The sequence below is a fragment of the Aythya fuligula genome, chromosome 6 (genome assembly GCF_009819795.1).
Source record: "Aythya fuligula isolate bAytFul2 chromosome 6, bAytFul2.pri, whole genome shotgun sequence".
Lineage (NCBI taxonomy): Eukaryota > Metazoa > Chordata > Aves > Anseriformes > Anatidae > Aythya > Aythya fuligula.
The window spans coordinates 6,391,517-6,411,387 of NC_045564.1; the positions used below are offsets into that span (position 1 = coordinate 6,391,517).

At 45.7% G+C, this 19,871-nt stretch overlaps 1 protein-coding gene across 1 annotated transcript; it reads left to right on the forward strand.

Moving 5' to 3' along the window:
* FRZB (frizzled related protein) lies at window positions 1-15,308 on the forward strand. Its single transcript, XM_032190399.1, has 6 exons — window positions 1-454; window positions 6,256-6,303; window positions 10,777-10,842; window positions 12,907-13,111; window positions 13,332-13,395; window positions 15,041-15,308. Exons 1-6 carry the CDS (start codon window positions 1-3, stop codon window positions 15,149-15,151), a joined length of 948 nt encoding a protein of 315 aa, XP_032046290.1. The 3' UTR covers window positions 15,152-15,308.
* Window positions 15,309-19,871: the final 4,563 nt, after the last annotated feature.

The following is a 19,871-nucleotide window of genomic DNA, read 5'->3' on the forward strand; positions in this document are numbered from 1 at the left end:
ATGCGGCGGGGGCTGCGGGCGCTGGCCCTGGCCGCGCTGCTGCTGCTGGGCCGGGCGGCGGCGGGGCGGGCGGCGGCCTGCGAGCCGGTGCGCATCCCGCTGTGCCGGCCGCTGCCCTGGAACGTGACCAAGATGCCCAACCACCTGCACCACAGCACGCAGGCCAACGCCGTGCTGGCCATGGAGCAGTTCGAGGGGCTGCTGGGCACCAACTGCAGCCCGGACCTGCTCTTCTTCCTCTGCGCCATGTACGCGCCCATCTGCACCATCGACTTCCAGCAGGAGCCCATCAAGCCCTGCCGGGCCGTCTGCGAGCGAGCCCGGGCCGGCTGCGAGCCCGTCCTGCTCCGCTACCGCCACGCCTGGCCCGAGAGCCTGGCCTGCGACGAGCTGCCCCTCTACGACCGCGGCGTCTGCATCTCCCCCGAGGCCATCGTCACCGCCGAGGGTGCCGGTGAGTGCCCGACGAGCCCCCGGGCCCCCCTCCGCCGCCTCCGGGGGCTGCAGCCCCTCGGGGTGCCCCCGGGAAGGGGCCTCGCGAACGGGTCCGGAGCCGGCCGGGCTCCGAAAGCGATCGCGGTGAGAGCCGGAGGGAGGAAGGTTTTTGCTGAAAGTGCCCCCGAGTTACCTATTGCTGAGGAGCTCGGCAGCACAATGACCCCTTTGAGGGATCCCAGTGCCGGGTCCGTGAAAACTGCCTTTCAGCGAATGGGAACCTGCTGACATTCCCATTGCGGGGCTGAAAACGCTGAACCGATGCATTATGCACCGGGCTGAAAGAATCCTTCTTGAGGGAATGAAAATGCTCCTTGAGAGAGCAGGAGGAAGGATCCCTGTCCGGGGAAGAGGCGAGGTGAACACTTCCAAGTTTCATTCTCCAAACAGAGGAGCGCAGCCAAGTAGCAGACAGGGAGAGCGAGCTGCCGCGCGGCTGGCACGCAGGGCGCCTGCTCTTGCTGTGTCTCCTCAGCACTCCCAGACCTCAGGCTGCTTGTAGACCCCATCTCAGAGAGCAGGCAGAAACATAGACCCATTTTTAACAGTCTTTTCTTGAGGAAGGTGGTGTTCTTATTCCTTGGAAGTGAAATCTTGATTTTTCACTTTTATAAAGGAGTATGCTGCCTGCAAAGTAAGAGTAGGTGACTGTCCTGTCCTCCCAAGGTCTCTGAGTTAGTACCGGGGAGGACTTTAACGTGTTTGCCTGGTCCTTCTGGTAAGGTGGCAGCCTGAAGGACAGCACGGTCAGATGGTTACCGTGATCAGAGCAGAGGCTTTTGCAAAGCAGGGTCTGTGATACATGATGTGAAAAGGCTCCTCTGACCGAGGACACACCTTGCTAACACTCCCTCTCACCACTGAAGCAGTTGGTCTTGGCTCTGCTGTTGCTGATGCCAAGTTGAAGATGAGGTGAAGTTCACTTGTTCCTTTTTTTTTGGTTGGTGTCACTGTAAGGGATGAAAGACTCCTCATCGGTTGTGCTCCCCGTGCCTGCCGGGGATCAAGTAGCCACTGCTATGTCCGTGATGGAGAAGGCTGCTAAGGATAGTGGAATTGCTTTGTTTGCCTGCACAGCTTTCCTCCAGCTGAGCCCTAGAATTAAGAGGGGCAGGGGGAACCCCTGGGCTTGTGCTGGTCTCCAAAATGTTCATTGCTGATGCAGATGCACACACACCTCAGCCTGCGTGCTCGTCTGCTGCTGCCTCTCGCGCTGTGCTTGTCTCCAGTGATGTGTTTGTCCCTGCTTTAAAGGGGGAGCTGGGTGCTGCCTGTACTAGGGAACAGGTCCATTGGTTGAATTTCTGGCTCTGCAAGTGTATAAGTCATGGTATCAGTGGGCCATACTTGAGGAAAATAGGGAAACGTCCAGCTTCTCCAGTAGGTGCAGGAGTGACTGCAGTCCTTGATGTTTCCCTGTAGGCAATTGCGAGTGGTGCCTTGGTAAAGGCAGTCATATCTCACTGTATCTTATTTTCTTAAATGTTTTGTTACTTCTAAGAAGCTCACACGTGCTGCTGCCCTAGGAGGCTGCCCTAGGAGTCCTCCTGCTCCTGTCACAAGGAGATCTGTGTCTGGTTTACGTGCTTGTGGGTTTCTGTATCAGTCAAAGTCGCCTCGCTGCTGCTCCAAACCATCTGCTCATCCCTGCACATACTTCATCCCTTTGACCTGGAAGAAGAGCGGCCTGGATTAAAAGTAGACATAAAAGTGAAGGCACATCAGGCCGTCAGCGAGATATTGGAGAAAAGGGAAACATCATAAACGTGTACAATAAGCGTCAGAACCATTTTGGGTGATCATCATAAACAGGGGATTAGAGTCACAAATCCCTTTAGAAATACAACTTCTTAAACATTAATGAAAAGGAAAGATTATTTAATTGATGGAGACGTGTTGCCAGATCTTTAATGAAGCCGTGGTTTCTCCATGTAGTCCGAGTCCTCTACGTCTGCCTGTACACCGAGATAAAATCACAGTCACCCAGTATCTGAATTGGTCGCTGTGTGCTTCAAACAGAAGCAAAAGAAAGAACCCTTTCCCATGCTCGCTTTTCACACATTGTGACCTTCATTTCCAAAGGAGTGGTTTCCAAACGCAAACTCAGATGTGGAAGTGAGAGGAAGCCTTCTGCTCCTTGCCCTGGTGATGGCTCTGAACCTGCCAGCTCAGTGTTGGTGGGAGTGGGCGATGAGGGGCTCAGCATCCTTGTGTGCCTGCGGAGCCGCCCTGTGGCCTGGGGGCTTGCGTGGTCTGCATTCAGTTTCAGCTGGGACTGATCTTCACATTACTTCTGCTGTTTGTGCTTTTTCTTTTCTTGCAATTAGATAAGATGCTTGAGTTGTATGCTCAAAAGTAAGTTTTGCCAAATTGCTCCTTTTTCGCAAGGCTCTCACCCAAACCTGTGGTCCAAGAATTGTTATCTTGCGCACTTACTATGCAAGCGGCTTTTATCTTCTCTCTTTGTTAGTGTTTTAATAGCTTTCCTCTGAAAAATGATTAATTAAAACAGCTTATTGGAAAAAATCGGTTTGGATTTTATCCCCCACTCTTAACCAAGATTTAGTAGGAAGCCTTTGAATCGGAGCTCTGGAGAACATTTCCTCGTTGGCAGTTCTGCTAATCATCGCTGACAGATACTTCTTTCAAAAGATTGTTTTGCAAAGACAAAACTTGGCAAAGAGCTCCACGCTGAAGAGAAGAGGAACAATAGGAAGTCAGCCGTTTATTTTTTAAAAATAGCTTTTTTAATTTCTCGTGGCTGCCTGACGACTGGAGGTCCAAGCAGCACGTGGACGAGCCTGACAGAGAAGTTCCCCCCCACCTGTCCGACGGATGGGGTGCTGTGGCTGCTGCTCAGGCTGGCCCAGACCTTCATCATCCTCCCTTCCCTGGTGGGTGGGAAGGGACCAGGTGAGGAGAGCCTGACCTGTTGGTGGCCGTGGAGAAGATGGGGGAGCGGGAAGCCTTTACCCAGACGTGCCATGGAGTGGGGAAGGTCTCCAGCTGCCTGCACAAGCCTGCGCTTCTCTTCCTCAGTAGAAACTGCTCATCCCTCAACACACACAAGTGCCCTGAGGACGATTAGCATCACCTTAAGGCTGGTACTTGCCTGTGCCCAGCCCTCCAAAGTCAGGAGATGAGTCACGAAGTGACACGAAGGTGCCTGCTTACTCCTCTGCCGTTCACGGGCAGACACGGCGCGCTGACCACAATTGCAGAGCACAATCCACCGCGCACCGCAGCCTGAGCACAGCACAGAAATTGCAGCCGTTTCCCCAAACAGCCGCTTATGCACACAGCCTTCTGAGTTACTCGCCCACCACGCAGCCAGCTGTCTCCTCACAGACCCATAGCCACTGGCCTGGGGTAGGGCACGTGGCCTGGCAAACAAACGTGTGCAGAATTAGGAAGTGGGCTGAGGTCGCGGTGTGCTGGAATTTGGTTCTGTAAAAATAATAATAATGCAATTAAGTTGTGTACCCAGGAGTGGAAGAGAACGTCTTGTGGAAAGCAGGTTCAGTTTGGTGTGTGTTTGTGGTGGCAGGCTTATAGTAGGCACCTTGAGTGTTCACCACCCTCATTGCATCAGCATTACTTCTCAGGAGAGTTCCTCGGCCACGGCAAGTGCACGTAACTCTGGCTTGTATTCAGCTGTAATACCAGAGGGAACTGGACCTTCAGCTGATGCTGGAGTGGTACCAAACGGGATCCAGCTGTAGGTTCGATTTCAAATTCAATAAGCTGTGGTTTCAATTCAGGCAGTGTACCCTAACAAACAGATTTATTCTCATGTCAAATGGTTATCAATGAAATCTTGTCAAGATTGGAGCTTGCTGGGCCACGTGAAGCACCAGAAGGAGTTGTCTAGGGCATTTGCAAAGCCAGCCAGCCCTAAAAGCAAGCAGGGAATTTGGCCAAGGAAACCCAACACGAGGCTGCTGCTGGGAGGTCGTGCAGACTTGTGTCTGCTGTGGGAGCAGCTAGCGAAGTACCAGGATGGAGGCTCAAGGACTTGTCATGCTGTTACCACGCCAGAAGGAATTTTCCAACACTACCTGATGATAGGAACTTATTTTTTAAAATTCAAGTGATTAATCCAAATGAAACACGTAAGCAAGGATTAGTGTGTATGACTTGACTTGTCAGAAGGCAGCATGGAAAAGCCTTGCAGCTACCATGGAAGTACACGGTTACCGAAGACCAAATTGGCACCGTTAAAACCTTGTTTTTGTTCCGTAAGCTAATGTACCACAGCAGTTTGGTGCTTTTTTGGAAGAAAACGCATTTGATTTGAGGTAGCAACCAGGTATTGGACGTAAAGGAGCATCTATGCAATCATTCAATACTGTTTGCTAAATCTTTTGCTAATTAGGAGCAAAAAGTAAAAAATTTCATAGTGAGTAGGAGTACTTACTTCTGAAGTCCCAATTTTGGGAAGTTAATCATTAAGTAGGCAAGAGATTTACGTGTTTTTCAGATTTCCTTGCATCTTGCTAGTCCTTTAGCCTATCTCTGTTAATGTAAGGGAAGTTCCACATTGCGATGAAAAGTACAAAGATAAATATGCATTGAGATGAAGGTATGGGGTTTTTTTGTTTATTTTTTTTAAATGCATGGCCAAATTGGAACATCAAATAACTAATACTAGATATCTTGTAGACCAGTATTTTAATTATGTATTTACGTAATCTATGATTAAATAACAGCCCCTGCCCTTAAAATTCAGTCTATGCGTCTAAATCCTTCACCTATGCCAAGTGTCACTCCAGGCTGTATTGCAGCCACGAGAGGAGCTGCTGTTACGTGGCTGCGTGTTCGCTTGTTCTATATTGCAGTAGCAAGGTTGTTGTATCCAAGATACCGTAAGCATCTAAGAAAGATGATGTTGGTACGATACCAGCTTTGACAGCTGAAAAACCTGTGGAAACTTTTGGGTGTGCAGGCTTACAGAAGGGGGCTTGATCTGAAAGCTCATTTGTTTCCCATTTTATTTGTCCTTCTAATAAAGTATGCTACCTCTCTCCCCAGTCTTGTTTCTCTTGTGTCTTTTTGCTTGACTTATACAAGGTTGTGTGCATTAACATACTCGTTTCTCAAGACCAAGTATGTGTGTAGGCCCATTGAACTGTGCAATTTAATAATAGATTTGAAATTACGCATTTTACCAATGCGAGGACCATTCTATGTACAAGAGCATCCAATAGCAGTTCTTTGGAAGTCTGGCACAGGGCCTGTTTTTTTTCCTCCTGTTCTTTATCTCTCCTTCAAATAATCAGCATGTTTTTAAATTGAGGGGAAGGGGAAGGTCTGAAACATTTGTTTTGGCATTTGCTTCAATGATACGATTGTGGTTGGTTTGATTTCCTCAGTAACCAAAAAAACAAACCAAAAGTAATTTCTCCTTCATCATCTAATGAAATGCAAACACTACGTGTGCTTTTTGTAGATGCTGCAAATTCCTGCCATAAATTTCCCTCCTTGCCCTGAACCTGCCAGTCTGTGCACCTCTGGAAATGGGCTATTTAATCTGCTTCAGCCCGTAATGCTGTGTGCCGTGTTTGGATGAAGCGTAGATAAGAACTGATGTCAACTCTAGCAGGAACAGGCTGGCCTCTGGAACATTGCAATCCGATTATTCATTGAGTTTTAATATACTAAATATGAGAGAAAGAGAAAGCGTTGCAATGGGGGGTTGTTGAAATAATCCGCTATTAAACATCCTAACGTTTCTTTCTGTATTTTACGAATCTGTGCCAGATTTCCCGATGGATTCTAATAATGGCAACTGTAGAGGCTCCGGCATCGGTGAGTACGGTTTTATAAAGCTGTATAATGAGCTGCGTAAGCACGTCCCTTTAATGCTTGATGAAGTAAGAGCAGTACTAAGTGATGCGTAAATACCTGGCTTTGTCTTGAGATCCTGTAGATTGTGCTTTTGACTGGTACCTGTATCCATCACGGGAAGGTGAGATTTGGGGCTGGTAAACCTGTGTACTTCTGGCCAAATCAGCCCTCCAGCTCTTGTTTCTTCTGCTTTTGCCAGGGCAAAATTGCCATGAAGTCAAGGTGGCCGTGCTGGTCTCAGGACAAGTTCTGTCTCGAACAGTGAGAATGATCATTACATGAATTTTCCTCCCTCCCACCAAAAATGTCATTATTTCTTCAGCTCTTCCAGTTGTTTTTCCATGCATAACTGAAAATGCAGGGAGGAAAATAATGCTGTAGCCGTTGGCAGGCTTTAACTAGCATACCAGTATGAGTTTTTATTTAACTGAGAAACGCTTACTGCAGTGATGAAAATCCCAAGTGTTTAAACCACAAAGCGACGCAGTAGGACCTTGGGATTGTACGTACCAAAAGAAACGTCCTTACACCTATAAATACCATTGCTGTGAGTTGTAAGGAAAGAAGCAGTGAAGTTGCAGATGCTCACAGTAACGTGCTGCAGAAGTAAAGTGAAAGAAGTTAGAGATGTAATGTTCCTTTTGTTATTTATTCGTTTTAGCCAAAAGAGGCTAGATTCAAGCAGGCTGTTTGAGATTCAGTCGAAAAGGAAAAATGCAGTGCTTTCTGCCCTATTTTCCTTAATGTTAATTCCCTTTGTGGCGCACTGGTGAGTAGGCTAGCTCTCTCAGTCACTGAGGGTAAAAGCAGGGTTGTGGTTCATTCTGACTTGCAAATTAAATTCTGACCTCTCTGTAGATAATGGCAAAACTCCCGTTAACCTGAGGAGATGGAGAATGAGACCTTCTGAGGCTGTTTTTATTCCAACAGCTCCCCCGTTGCTTTTTTTGTTGTTGTTGTTTCATTTTGTTTTTGCTGGAACTGAGTAAAATCCCTTGAGTGCTGCCACTACTCACAGGCAGTGCAAAGCAAAGCAAAGCCCAGTTCAGTAGCTAGCAGATTATAGAAAGGTGCATTTGTTGCTCAAGCAAGCCAATGACTATAGGTTTTCTTGAATTTTATTACCATTCCCGTGGAAGTTTTCCTCTCCAGAGGTGCTGACCAGCTACAGTACATGCCGAGGTCCAGTTATTAATGTAAGCACCTAAATATGGTTGTGGAATGTACAGTTAGATACCAAGGTTTGCTAACTTCAGCACTCATCTCCTGCCACCTTATATCAAAATTATCAAACGTATCTTCAGAACTGCCTGCCTTTAGGGATGCAGGCTTGAAAACTCACATCCAAAACAGAGGGTAAAGATTCATGGAGCTGATGAAGAAGAAGGACAATGTTCTTATTGCTAGCTTTTACTGTAGGGACGCAGATTGTGGTTCAATGTGCTATACCTATTTCAGCTAGCTTTTTAGCCTCTTGGAAGTAAGCTAGATTTCTGTCGGCTTCCTGAGATGCTTTTCAGTCATTTAGACATTTTTTCCAGGCTTTTTTCCCCATTAACTTATCATGGAAGCATTTGCCAGGTTCGAGCACGTGTTTATGTTGTGCGCACACATGTATGTAAGATGGCAGTTTGTAGGTAGCAGCTACAACAGAGAATCTTTTCCCCTGTAATCCATTGGTTTGGGTATTTACAGGGAGCTGTTTCCCATGGTATAGATGCTGAGCATACATTAGTATTGTGTTGACTTGTATTAAAAAAGAATATTTAATGGCAAAGTCAGCTGAGATCTCAGCACCAACTTGATGTGAGCCTCTGCTCCCTGTCTTGGTTTATAATGAGTTTGGTTTATAATGAGTTTGCAGTTTCAGAGCTCTTCTGGTGGCTTTGGAGGAGAGAATCATGTCAGATGGGACTTGCCCTTAGCACCACGAGACACAGTGCATTTTTAACACAATTCTTTTGCAGCCACCCTCCGAGGATGTTCCCTGCTCTGGGAAGGCTCAGATTTACAAGAAATATGCATCAATCAAAAGAGTATTTTCTAATCCTCGCATCGCGCTCCCGTTGAAAGCCGCTGTACCAGGCGTTGGGAGAGATGAGCTGCTTCTTGCTCTGCGGCTGGCTGACCTTGGCAAGTGCCCCTGTGCCAGTCTCTGCATTTCTAAGTAGTAGAAACAGTGCGTCATTTTGTAAAGTTCTCGGAAATACAAACTTGTAAAGGACGAGGACAGCGGGAAGGTACCCTTTGTGAAGAGCACAGCCAGGTCTATCCACTAAGTTCTACACCAAGAATAATCAAAGGCACTCCTCAAATTTAAAACAAATAATCAAGTTAAAAGGCAATCCAGTATTACCTTAAAATGAGGGAAATGTGAGGCTATATGTTCTTGTCCTGTAATTTAGACTATGTTTTTCTACCTGTGCCACAGAGCAAAGTGTTGCTGAGCAGGAGAGTATAAAATGTGTTGGATGCTAATGCCGAGATGCCTGTGCGAGTGTGGGTCGTAGGAGCCTCTTGTATGGCCTGTCTTGAGGCAGCTTATAAAAGGGGCCATAATTCAGTCTAAAATATGTATGAGCTCCCACAGGCAGAAGAGAAGCCAAAAATCACTTCCCTTCTCAGCTTATATTATTTTAACACAGTCATACAAAAGCTGAAGTCTGTAGGATCCTATATATAGATTCCTGAGGACATTTGAAATTCAAGGAAACAATATCCTCTTCTTGTGCGATGTTCATCTCTTTCCTGGATTTTTGGTACTTTCAACTACAAAAATCCTTGCAATCCAAAATAAATAATAACTCGAGAAGTCCATAACCGCAAGATACCATCTTTGTATTTAATGCAGAAGTCTTAAAAAGAAAATAAAAGTTCTTCCCCAAACTCTTCGTGGTGGATTTAACTAAATCCCCGGCGTCATTATTTTAGAACAGTGTTGTACAGAAGTAGGCTGTATTGAGTCTTCTTTCACTTAGGTGCTGGGTGAAATGCAGCCAGGAGGCAGGGGTGGTATTTAGGACACAGAGTACGACTGAGGACACCGGAGTCCTGCTCACAGCTCACCTGTCCTTTCCTAAAGGAGATTTTGTTTCCACTGATGCATTACATTGGATGACCACGTATGTGTAATACTGGGACCTGCGGTTGGAAATGGGTGACATTTCTGGCTGGGTCTGAGTGTGAGAGGCCACCAAACTAACTGCACGCTAGCAGTTAGGTTGTGTTCTGAAGGTCATCCATCCTGCTAGGTGGGCTAGTAATTTCCCTGCTTTAATTAAACCTGAGGTACAGGATCCCGATGTTATACAGTGAGCCCAAGCAGGAGGGTGGCCCAGATTTGTTGTTAGGCATGTCCAAATCCCACACGTACGGCACAAGCTCCCATTATACCCAGGGCCGATGACCCACTGTGTAGGTTTTAGGCTGGTGGCAGCCTCTCCACATTACTCCTTCCAATTTAGACAGCGAGTGTGCTGGTGGAACCACAGTGGGTTCTAGGGGATGTTGCCAAGAAACTGCTGATCTTTCCTCCTTGGAAAGCGCAAGCTGCAGGCATCTGCTGAGCGCTGTGCTCAATGAGGTGGTTGTTGCCCTGAATCGGAGGTTTTCAGCTGCTGGCCCTGCTGCCTGCTGGTCAATGCCTCCATTCCCTCCTCTGGCTCTCTCAGTTTTCAGTCCCGCACTCCATAACACAGGCTCATGAGTAGCTCCTTGTTTTAGTTACACCTACGCAGACATTTGTTACTCCAGGAATTTTCAGTCCTCATAATTTCTGAAGGGAGAATTCAGCACTGCCCCTCCTTAGGTTGTTTCGAGCGAAATGAGTTGGGAACTGAGGAAACAGCATCCCTGAGGTGAAGGAGCCTGGTTTCTTGCCTTTATCCCTTGCTGCTACGTGGCTTATACCTTTAGGATGAAAGACAGTGCCAGTGCCAGGTGGGTTTCCTGCAAGTCCTAAATGAGTAACCTGCCTGACCACTGCTTGGTGCGCCCTCTTGGCCAGGGACTCTGCTGCTGACACGAGACCTGAAAGTTATGCCCTGGGATGTGTCAAAGCCCTGTGCTGGATGTAGCCCTTAATTTCTCAGCTGGATCTGTATTTTAGATGAAGCACTGTCTGTAGGACATACTTAAAAATAAAGGGTTGTGGTTTGGTTTTGGTTTTTTTGGAGGCTAGGGTTTTGTTGTTGTTTTGTTTGGTTTTATTCATTTTTTTTTAATTTCATCTTGTCAATTTTCTTCTGGAAACCTCTGCTGCTCACTTTCAGAACATCTTCCAGCAGAAGTACCCTGTGCTTTTTAACATTTAACTTCTCTGTACTAACTAAGTAAATTCAGGGAGATACTTGTCAGGTGTGACCGTGGGGTTTGGGGGAGATTGTCAGTGACCAAATGCTGTTTTCTTTCTAAACAAAAGTTTCTGTTTTGTAGAGCGCTGCAAATGCAAGCCTATTAAAGCTACCCAGAAGACCTATCTACGCAACAATTACAACTACGGTAAGGACAGCTGCGTGGCCAGCTCCCAAGCCCTGTAGGAGAAGGCTACAGGAAGAGAATTAAACGGGGCTGGGAAGAATTTCACAGCAATAGCCCATGGACCCAATTACTGATGGTTAATCCAGTAGTACTTGTTACAGATGTGGCCTGAAACATTTCCAAATTCAAAACTGAGAGTGTTTGCAGAGGGATGAAGGGGATTAGCTTAATAGGGTAGTACAAGAGTGTCTCTGTTGACACTGCGTGGTAGTTAATTCAGCGTCAGCATGGGCATTCGGGGTTCATGCACTTCTTTAGTGCAAGGAGTCATTTGGCAGAAGTGACATTGTGGGCTGCTGCGCTTGAACCTCCTCTTGTATTTACAGCTCCGATGTGTTCTGCTTGCACAGGAAGGGATGTTTGTGGTAATTCTTAGGCCTGCAAACTCACCCTGGCATCTTACAGACATACTAGGCTTTTGCCTTCCTGTGCGTTGAAGCCATCAATTAACATCTTTCTAGCTGTGTTACACTGGCACTAACACCTGTAAAAGTGCACGGTGTCTGTATTATGTCCTCTGTTGCCCAGGTTGCCCTGGTTTTCTATCACAGGTCCACTCTGCTACTTCTATTCATGCTGCTTGTTTCAACCAAATTAAGCCAAGGAGGTTGATGAATACGTATCACTTAGGGGAACTGAACAGTCAGGTCTGTTCTTGCTCCTATTACTCATGTGAACTGCCTGAAGTTCACTGAACTTAAACACTTCATTTCAGTGGTAGCGATTGCTTAATATTTATTAAGATTATGCATTTATCCAACTGTTGCCATATAAGCTTCCTTTCAAAAATAAATCCTATGGAAAGCTAAAAGCTTGTAACTGCATTCAGTCAGACGTTGTTGATGTATTTGAGGTGACTAGTTTTGCATTGTTTGGGGTTTGTTTGGGGAATTGCTCCAGACTGACTGGTCTGTAGTGGGATTACACACCTGCACTTGGTGGTCACTGAGGGTGCTGCAGGTGGCTGTGTGTGAGCTGGCGGAGATGACCCCTCAGCACTTCGTATTCTCAGTCATATTGTATCCCTCTTTTCTCACTTGTGGAAGCAAAGAGGTTTCAGAATGCATTGGAAAGAACACCAAACTGAAGTAGGATTTTGTTTTAAACTCTTAAGAGGTCTTAAGAAAGAGGATCACTAGATAAATTATGTTAAATGCATACCAGTTATTGATTGTTTTTAATGTTGCTGCAGTATGTGCTGGCTGATTGTCTTCATGGACAATATATGCGAAGAGATGAGTTGTACTAGTCCACAGTTTTCAGATCTGTAATGGTTTTCATTTGCAAGCTGTTAAAGATGTGATATTCTCTAGAGTGTGACCTCTGGATTTGCTTTGCATTTACATGTGGCATCAGTTCACTGGTCACCATGAGAGGCCCAAAAATCTGTTGTCTTTGAAAGGCAACTTTCCCTCCTGTGCAACTTAAGGCAAAAAGAAAGGGCAGGGGAAGAAACAATTAAGCGGGTCACCAGGTCAAGATCAGGAGCGTTTGGAGTTCATAAAGAACAGAGCAGATTGGTGCTGGGTCACTGGAGAGAGAATCAAAAAGGTAAGGGCCTGTCATCCAGCAGAGATAGCGATACAATAAGTTTTCATGCATATGCACATTTCATGAAAGGCCAAGAGTGACAAATTAAGTTCGGTCACATGTACTCCAAGCAGTCAAAGAAGGAGTAGTTGTGGCACAAGGGAGAAGAAGGGCACACAAGGAATGAATTAAATGCATGAAGTGGAAAGAGAAAAGAGGAGGGGATGCTAAAAGTAAAGCCCAAATTGCATAGGACAGAAATCCAACATAATTCCTATGTGTGACCCACAATGTTTTGAGATATACCCAGCTACCTGCAGCCTCTGGGTGGAGGGGGAAGCAGTGGAGAGATGGGGGCAGGGGGGTTGCTCGAGTCCAGCTAAGCTCCTGATAATGGCCCATACAAAAGTCTAATCCCAGAGGTCACTGAGAACCACCCTGGGTGACCTGCATTATCCACTGCCGTTAACTATACTTCTTGTCATTTCTTCCCAGTCATTCGGGCGAAAGTGAAGGAGGTGAAGACTAAATGTCACGACGTCACTGCGGTAGTGGAAGTCAAGGAGATTCTCAAATCTTCCCTTGTGAACATCCCAAAGGACACTGTAAACCTTTACACAAACTCCGGCTGCCTGTGCCCCCCGCTCAGTGCCAACGAAGAGTACATCATCATGGGCTACGAAGACGAGGAGCGCTCCAGGTAACTTGCACCATTACCCTCGAGGTGTTTTCTGTGGTTTGTTTCCCTGCCCCTGGAGCTTGCATAGAGTCACCTGCTAAGAGAAACTTGGTGTCACTCTTTGGATCGCCTTCCAGTATAATAATCATCTTCTCTACTAGGGGGACTGCCAGGGGTCACAGAGCTCTGGGGTTGTATAGGTAGTGCGTACCTGCTGATGTTGGACTGTCTCCTTCTGCAGGTTACTCTTGGTGGAAGGCTCCATCGCTGAGAAATGGAAGGATCGACTGGGTAAAAAAGTCAAGGTAAGAAAACGGCTCACCAGAAGCCAAATGTTGTAGATACCATGAAACAGCTACCAAAGCTTGTCGAAATTAAGAAAGAAAATGCCTATGCTGAGCCCAGTTAATTAATAGGAGTGAGTGTTTTAACTCTGTAGGCAAACTGTGCCTTCTGCAACGCTATGCACTTCATTGGGGTTGTACGGCTAGTGAAAAAGAGAAGTCTTTACAAGTGTCTTCCAAACTAAGTCAGAATTATACTTTTCAGATTTTAATACTCTTGAAATCTAGTTCACAAATTATGGGGGTTAGCAGATATTGTAAATTTGTCTCTCTGGCTTAGATGATGGAGGTGCATAATAAAAAAGTCTTGCATTTTGTGTACAGGATCCAATTGGAAGTAACAAACGCAAACGATATATGAGAATATACTCTATAATGTTTTCTAATTGTAAAGTACTCTAATGCCTTCCAAGCCCTGGAAGCATGGCCTTCGTGCTTTGATGCACAGCAGAGTATCGGTGATTTTGTCATTGCTAGGAGTGTCATTTTACACAGATTGTTCTTATTTTCAAACAGTTTCTTAACTTTTGTCTTAACACAGTGGTTGTGCCTGTGCAAACCAGGCTCCTCTTCCACTGAAATCTTTCTTCAACTGTTTTAATGGTGGCTGGCAGGAAAATACTGTTCTCATTACAAATACAAGATTTGGTACATCCACAGAGATTACATGAGGGAAAAGATATGGGGATCTTATTCCAAGTTGCTGTTTGATTTGGCAGAACTTTCCAAGATGCAGTGCCGCAGAGCAAACACCGCGTTGCTGCTGTGGGCTGATCTCTGCTTAGTCCCAGCCTGGGGGTGGCAGGGTGATTTATGGTTTCTTTCTTGGAAGCTCACTTATTTTCTCACTTATTTTCTCACTTTTTGCACAGCTGGGATTGCCTTGTATTGAGGATTGGTTTCAGTTCAATTCAGATGTTTTTCTGACCACCACGGGTTTCAATATGCAGAGCATTTTTGTGATGGCTCTAGAGCCTCAGCAGTGAAGAGGCCCACGGATATAAAAAAGCAATAACTGAGCTCCATTTTTATTTTTTTTTCCTAATCCTGTGATTTCTTAATCTTGTTCGTTCTTGCCACACTTCCAGTTCTGGTAGCTCCTGATAGATACTAGCTGTGGATAAGGCTTACGAAGGTTTTTGTGTCACTATATGAAATGATTTCTGGTACAGTAATGGTGCTTGCATCAGGAAACTAGTTGTATAATTTGAAATATAAAGGGCAAGAAATTACTGATTAGGAATTTAGGGCATTGATGGCTTCATAACTTCAGACTGTGTTATGTTAGTGAGGTGCACAAGCTGATGAAAAGGTGAAACACTTTTGCTGAAGGTGTTGTACCTTGCATTGGCCCTTTCATTCACAGAATATACAAGAAAATCAGGCCAGGGAATGGATGCTCCTCTCCGTTCGAAATAATAATACTTACAACATCACATTCCTCCCCTTGGGCCCAACGTGGGGTATTGCGGGGGCAACAATGACAGTTTTTTTTTTTTGTCAGTGTTGCTTGCAAATGCACGTAGTTGTCCTACTTACAATATTTATAAAACTTAGCTCCTCCTTCTGCTAACTCTCTGCAATTCGTCTGCATTTTGATGCGCAGCGCTGGGATCAAAAGCTCCGCCACCTCGGCAAGGGGAAAGGAGAGCCAGGACAAAGTGATGCAGCGCCCAAGCCCGGCAAGGCCAGCAACCCCCGGCAAGCTCGCAGCTAGAAGTGAAGTGCCCTACGCCGAAATTCAGTGGACTATCTGTCAAGACTTCACTGTTGGAGCAGCAAAGGAGAAATTGCACTATTGCACGTTATATTCTATTGTTTACTACAAAATAATGTTTTAGCTTATATTAGTTTTTATTCTTCCTCTTGTTTTCTGCCTTTTTGGTTTGGTTTGGTTTTGGATGTGTGCAAGCTCTGGAAATATAAATATATATTTCTGTTACTAAAAAACTGCCCTTACGAGGCGGGGAGAGGTCAGGACGTGCTGAAGTTGCCATTTTATCTCCCAAATCTTCTTTGGGGGAGAACCGGTGCAAGCAGGAGATTTGGCACAACCCTTCTTTAAATCACAACCCCCACTGGCTTCCTTGGGCCGGTCCTCGTCACAGCCATGGCCACTGTTTGCAGAAACCCCTTGCTGGGGAGGGGAATTTGTTGATGTAAGTGCATAATTCTTAATTCCGAAACAAAATAGCCATATATGTATTAATTTACACACAGTTCAAGTCACGTGGCACTTCTGGAAAAATAATGGAAAAGAAAATAAAATTTGAATACTCTCTGGACTTTGTAGGAAACCTCACAGTTGTACCACCCCAGGACTTAATTTATCATACACTGTTTCTCTTATAATGGCAGTTTCTTTCTTTTTTTTTTTTTTTCCTCTTCTTCTTTCTCTCTGCTGAGTTGTAGGAATAGACTGACTTACCAGGCCTGCTCCTCAGTACAGGTCTGCACTTTATCATTTGGATTTTGTGGTTTTATTCTTCAATCTGTGCCTACATAAGCAAGTGTTCAATGCTCAGTAAAATACGTCCAATAAAAATCTTGTAGTTCTCAGCATGGACCTTATCTGACTTTTGAACCAACATCATATTTTTATATTGCTGTTCAAAATATAAAAACCAAAACCCCTTTGTTTTTGTACTTTTATAAAATTCTTTGCAGATAGTAACAACGTATTTGAAATTATCACTCTGTTCTTCTGTTTTTCTATTCTCTCTTGCTCAAAAGAAATTAAAGTGATGTAAATAAAATAAGTCCTCTCCATGTGTAGTTACAGAGGGGAACTACTCGAGATGCAAATGGCTGTTGGGTTCTCAGCTTGTGTTTTCTGTGGTCACCCTAGCACGCTTAAATGCATTCGGGCTGCCTCTTGTTAACACAGAAGTGCTGCAGTTGTTAGGTTGAAAATGTGCTGATAACAAGTAAACCCAGAAGTATTTGGGAACGTTTATAATATTATGTTATTTTAAGATTCCAGTTAATAACCAAAGGTCTCAGGGCAAGTCTTCCCTCCGTGTGGATATCAGGCAAGTTGAAACATAGACCTGTGTCCTGCAAAATTTGCAATCTGTTGAGTTTTCTTTTTGCTTTGTTTTGTTTTGATTTTTTTTATTTTTTTTTTTTTGCTTTTAAATAAAGGGGTAGTGTAGGGCGGAGATGGGTTGTGAAGGTTTGAAGTGACATTAAGTCTCCAGCTGGTTCAGTGTTTGCTCCAGATACTGTGCAGGCTGGATCAGAAGCTGTGGAAGGGATTTCAAAGGAAAAGCTGAATTTAAACAAAAAAACAACATCTGGAAACTTTGCTCTGGTCTATTTTGGACGTTGTTCTTCTTCATCTACTCTGTTGCTTGGCTCCTGTTGTTTTTTTTTCCAGCCATGCTGTCAGCATGCATGTCTCTCTGCCTGTGGTGGGGTCCAGCAGGTACATCAGGACCAACATCATCATTGCAGCAGCAAGAGGAGCCAAGAGTTGAGTAAGCAGCAAGTGCTGTGAGGCCCCTTGCCAATGTTATCAATTATATTTACTTATTGAGCTTTGGGCTTTTTTTTAACGCAGTGAATAGTAGGCAGTTCATAGTAGAAGGAAGGGTTGTTGCACAAGATGCCAAGATAACCAAACTTCTGAGTAGTCCTGCTTGCTGCTGTGCTCATAACCCCATCCTCAGAGCTGTCTGAAGAAAACTACTAAGTTTGTAGTATTGCACCCTGCTTAATTAAGTCTCAACTAGAGATTAATGTCTCACGTATTTTAGATTCTGTGGTATGATTATTTTTTTTTGTTTTGTCCCCAAATTCTATTGAGCTTTGCCTAGCGCTACTCCCTCGTCATTACCCCAGTACTTCACTCAAAAAAGTCATCGTCTGCTAACAGGTAACTCAATGAAATTGTTTGTAAAGGTCCTCCTCCCCATCTAGCATCTGCTCCATTTCTCTCTGGAGCTAAGATACTCTCTCTTCATCTTTTACTCACATTAGCTGGGGACAAAGGGACAATAATGCCTTCTGGGGACAAAGAGAAGGAAAGCAGTAGCTCCACTTCAGTTATTGAGAAGAGCTGATTTGCAGTCAGCTTCAAGTCCTTACTGCTTTCTTTATTTGCTTGGCTTGAACTCGTGCCCAGTCTTTGTGCAGTCGACAACACGATGACCAGAAACTGGGGCAGATATTTTTAATGCTGTTCATCTCTGCTGTTGTGCATTTCCAGCGAGGACAGGGGGGCACCGTGACATCCTCTGAAGGCGAGCGGAGGTGCTAGCAGGTTGGTTTCTCTGCAGCACGCTCATGAGGACAGCTGGTCACCTCTCACTCCTGCTCGGCTAGGAGTGCAGCCGAAGAGGTAAGGGGGGCTTGTTCATACCTGCTACGGCAGCCACATCATGGGCTGCACCAAGCAGGGGCTTTGCTGGTGAGTCCCTTCAAATGGCCGTCCAGATGCTGGAGAGAAAGCTGTTTTCCCTCTTTTCCCCAAGCTCCTCTAACAGCAGTGAGGCAGTGTGTATCTCTTCATTCTCCATCTTCACCTGCAGTGAAATCACTTGAGGGTCGTCGTCAATCTGTTGTGAAAATCTCTGTCGCTGTGGAAAGAGTGCTCTGTAATGACCATGAGCTTTTAGTTATTTTAGTTGAAAATGCAAAATCTTTCTCATTTAGAGATTTTTGTTTGTTTTTTTTTGGAGGCAGCACTAAAATTGTATAAAAGGAGTGCAAATAACACCAACAACAGAAAGTGTGACAGCCAGCTTATTAACTGTGTACAATGCGGTTGTTTCAGTGGGTGCCGCACATACCTATGCACGCACATGTGACCAAGTGTCATGGGATGTATAGAAGGATTGATTGAAACCATGCCTTTCCCACATCTGGGTTATATTATTCCAGAGAGCAAATATGCAGCCTACAGTCCCTGTGGATAATTAGCCTGACATGTTGCTTATCAGAAGGCACCCTTTCCTATCACAGCTCGGCAGCTGAGAAGGCAGGAGGAATAAACACCACAGTCGCTATTCACAAGCCATGTCAAGTTTTTGGCAGGGGTTCACTCGTGGTGTTAATACATCTGCACAGAAGGTGCTGGGCATGTTCGAAATAGCATGGCAATAACATGCCTTCCTTTCAGTCCACGCACGGTTGTTTTGACGTGCAGTTCCTCCTGGAGTAAGCAGCGTCTGTATGGTGAAAACAACCTTCAAATTAGTGCGAAGGAGAGCGCTGTGCATTTTAACAGCTCTGCGGAGAGAGAGTGCCAGAAGTAGGAAGAATAAAGGCCTCTTGTTCTCAGAGTCTTTGTTCTGAGAAAAATGCCAAATCAGGATCCTCGGGGTGTGTGCTGGGGGGTCGGGACTCAAGCGGAAGGGAAAGCATCAGTGTCTTCAAAGGGAGGGGAAGGCATCAAAGAGCAACACTGTGTAATATGGCTTAACTAGAATCGGGGTGGGGTTTGTTTTGTTTTTTAAAGATTCTGGTGCATCAAACCTGAGAACAAGTATTAGCAGAGTGCAATATCAGTGCTGGGAATAAATACGTCCGCACCAAGTTAAACCCTGAACAAATGTGGGGCTGGCTAGGGAGCAGCTGACTGCAGGGACCCCAGCCTGGGAGCTGCCAGTGCAGTCAGCAGCTTGCCAGACAGCACAATGTGCAGAGAGCGCTGCCAAAATCAACACCCCGAGGGGTTTGCGGTGCAGATTGGGCAGGTAAGGCAAGGGGACAGTAAGGATGAACGAACACTGTGTGCTGGGGAGGTACTACAGCTGGGGAGGGCTTACATCCAGCTGCGCAAGAGGTGCTGGCTACCACTGGTTCCCTTCACTCTTCAGAAATGAGCCCAAAGCCAGGTTAAAACAGCAGTATTTTTTAATGGGCAGCCTCTCTGTGGCTACCAAGGATGGCACGTGAGGTGTTATGTGGTGAGACACAGCGTGTCAGCCTCCCCGATGGCCAGTCTCAAGGTGGGGAGCTGGAGCTGGAGGAGATGGGATGAACATTTCTCAGGGAAGACAAATCCATTCACTCCTGTGAGACCCACTGCTGAAACTGTGCAACTGTGAAACTGTGCTTTAGGAGCTGCTGGTGGAGGGAAAGTGAGCGCTAAGAGAAAAATTGGGATCCCATGGATAAAATAAAGAACATGTATAACTAAGGGCAGCATCACGCCATCACAAGTCAACCACTGTTTTTTTTGCTGCAGACTGAGTCTAACTGGATGTTGGTCACCATGGCACGGGATGACCAGGCTCCTCCATCCCCCAGCAGACTTCACAGAGAGAATGCCAGTCCCTCTGCTCCTCCTTGCCAGCATTTTCCTTCCTTGGGGAGCCTTTCCCCCAGCACCCTTGCTCAGCCACCCCATCCAACGTTTCCTGAGGGCTTTCTTTCCAATACAGGCTTCCCTCCTGTTCACTGCTGGATGCTGGTCTTGCTCTTCTCCTTGC

Excerpts from the sequence above, each read along its gene's own strand:
- FRZB (XM_032190399.1), top strand. The coding sequence starts at position 1 with ATGCGGCGGGGGCTGCGGGCGCTGGCCCTGGCCGCGCTGCTGCTGCTG. Across the intron at positions 6,304-10,776 it reads CTGTAGAGGCTCCGGCATCG|AGCGCTGCAAATGCAAGCCT; the intron begins GTGAGTACGGTT and ends TCTGTTTTGTAG. Across the intron at positions 13,396-15,040 it reads GACTGGGTAAAAAAGTCAAG|CGCTGGGATCAAAAGCTCCG; the intron begins GTAAGAAAACGG and ends TTTGATGCGCAG.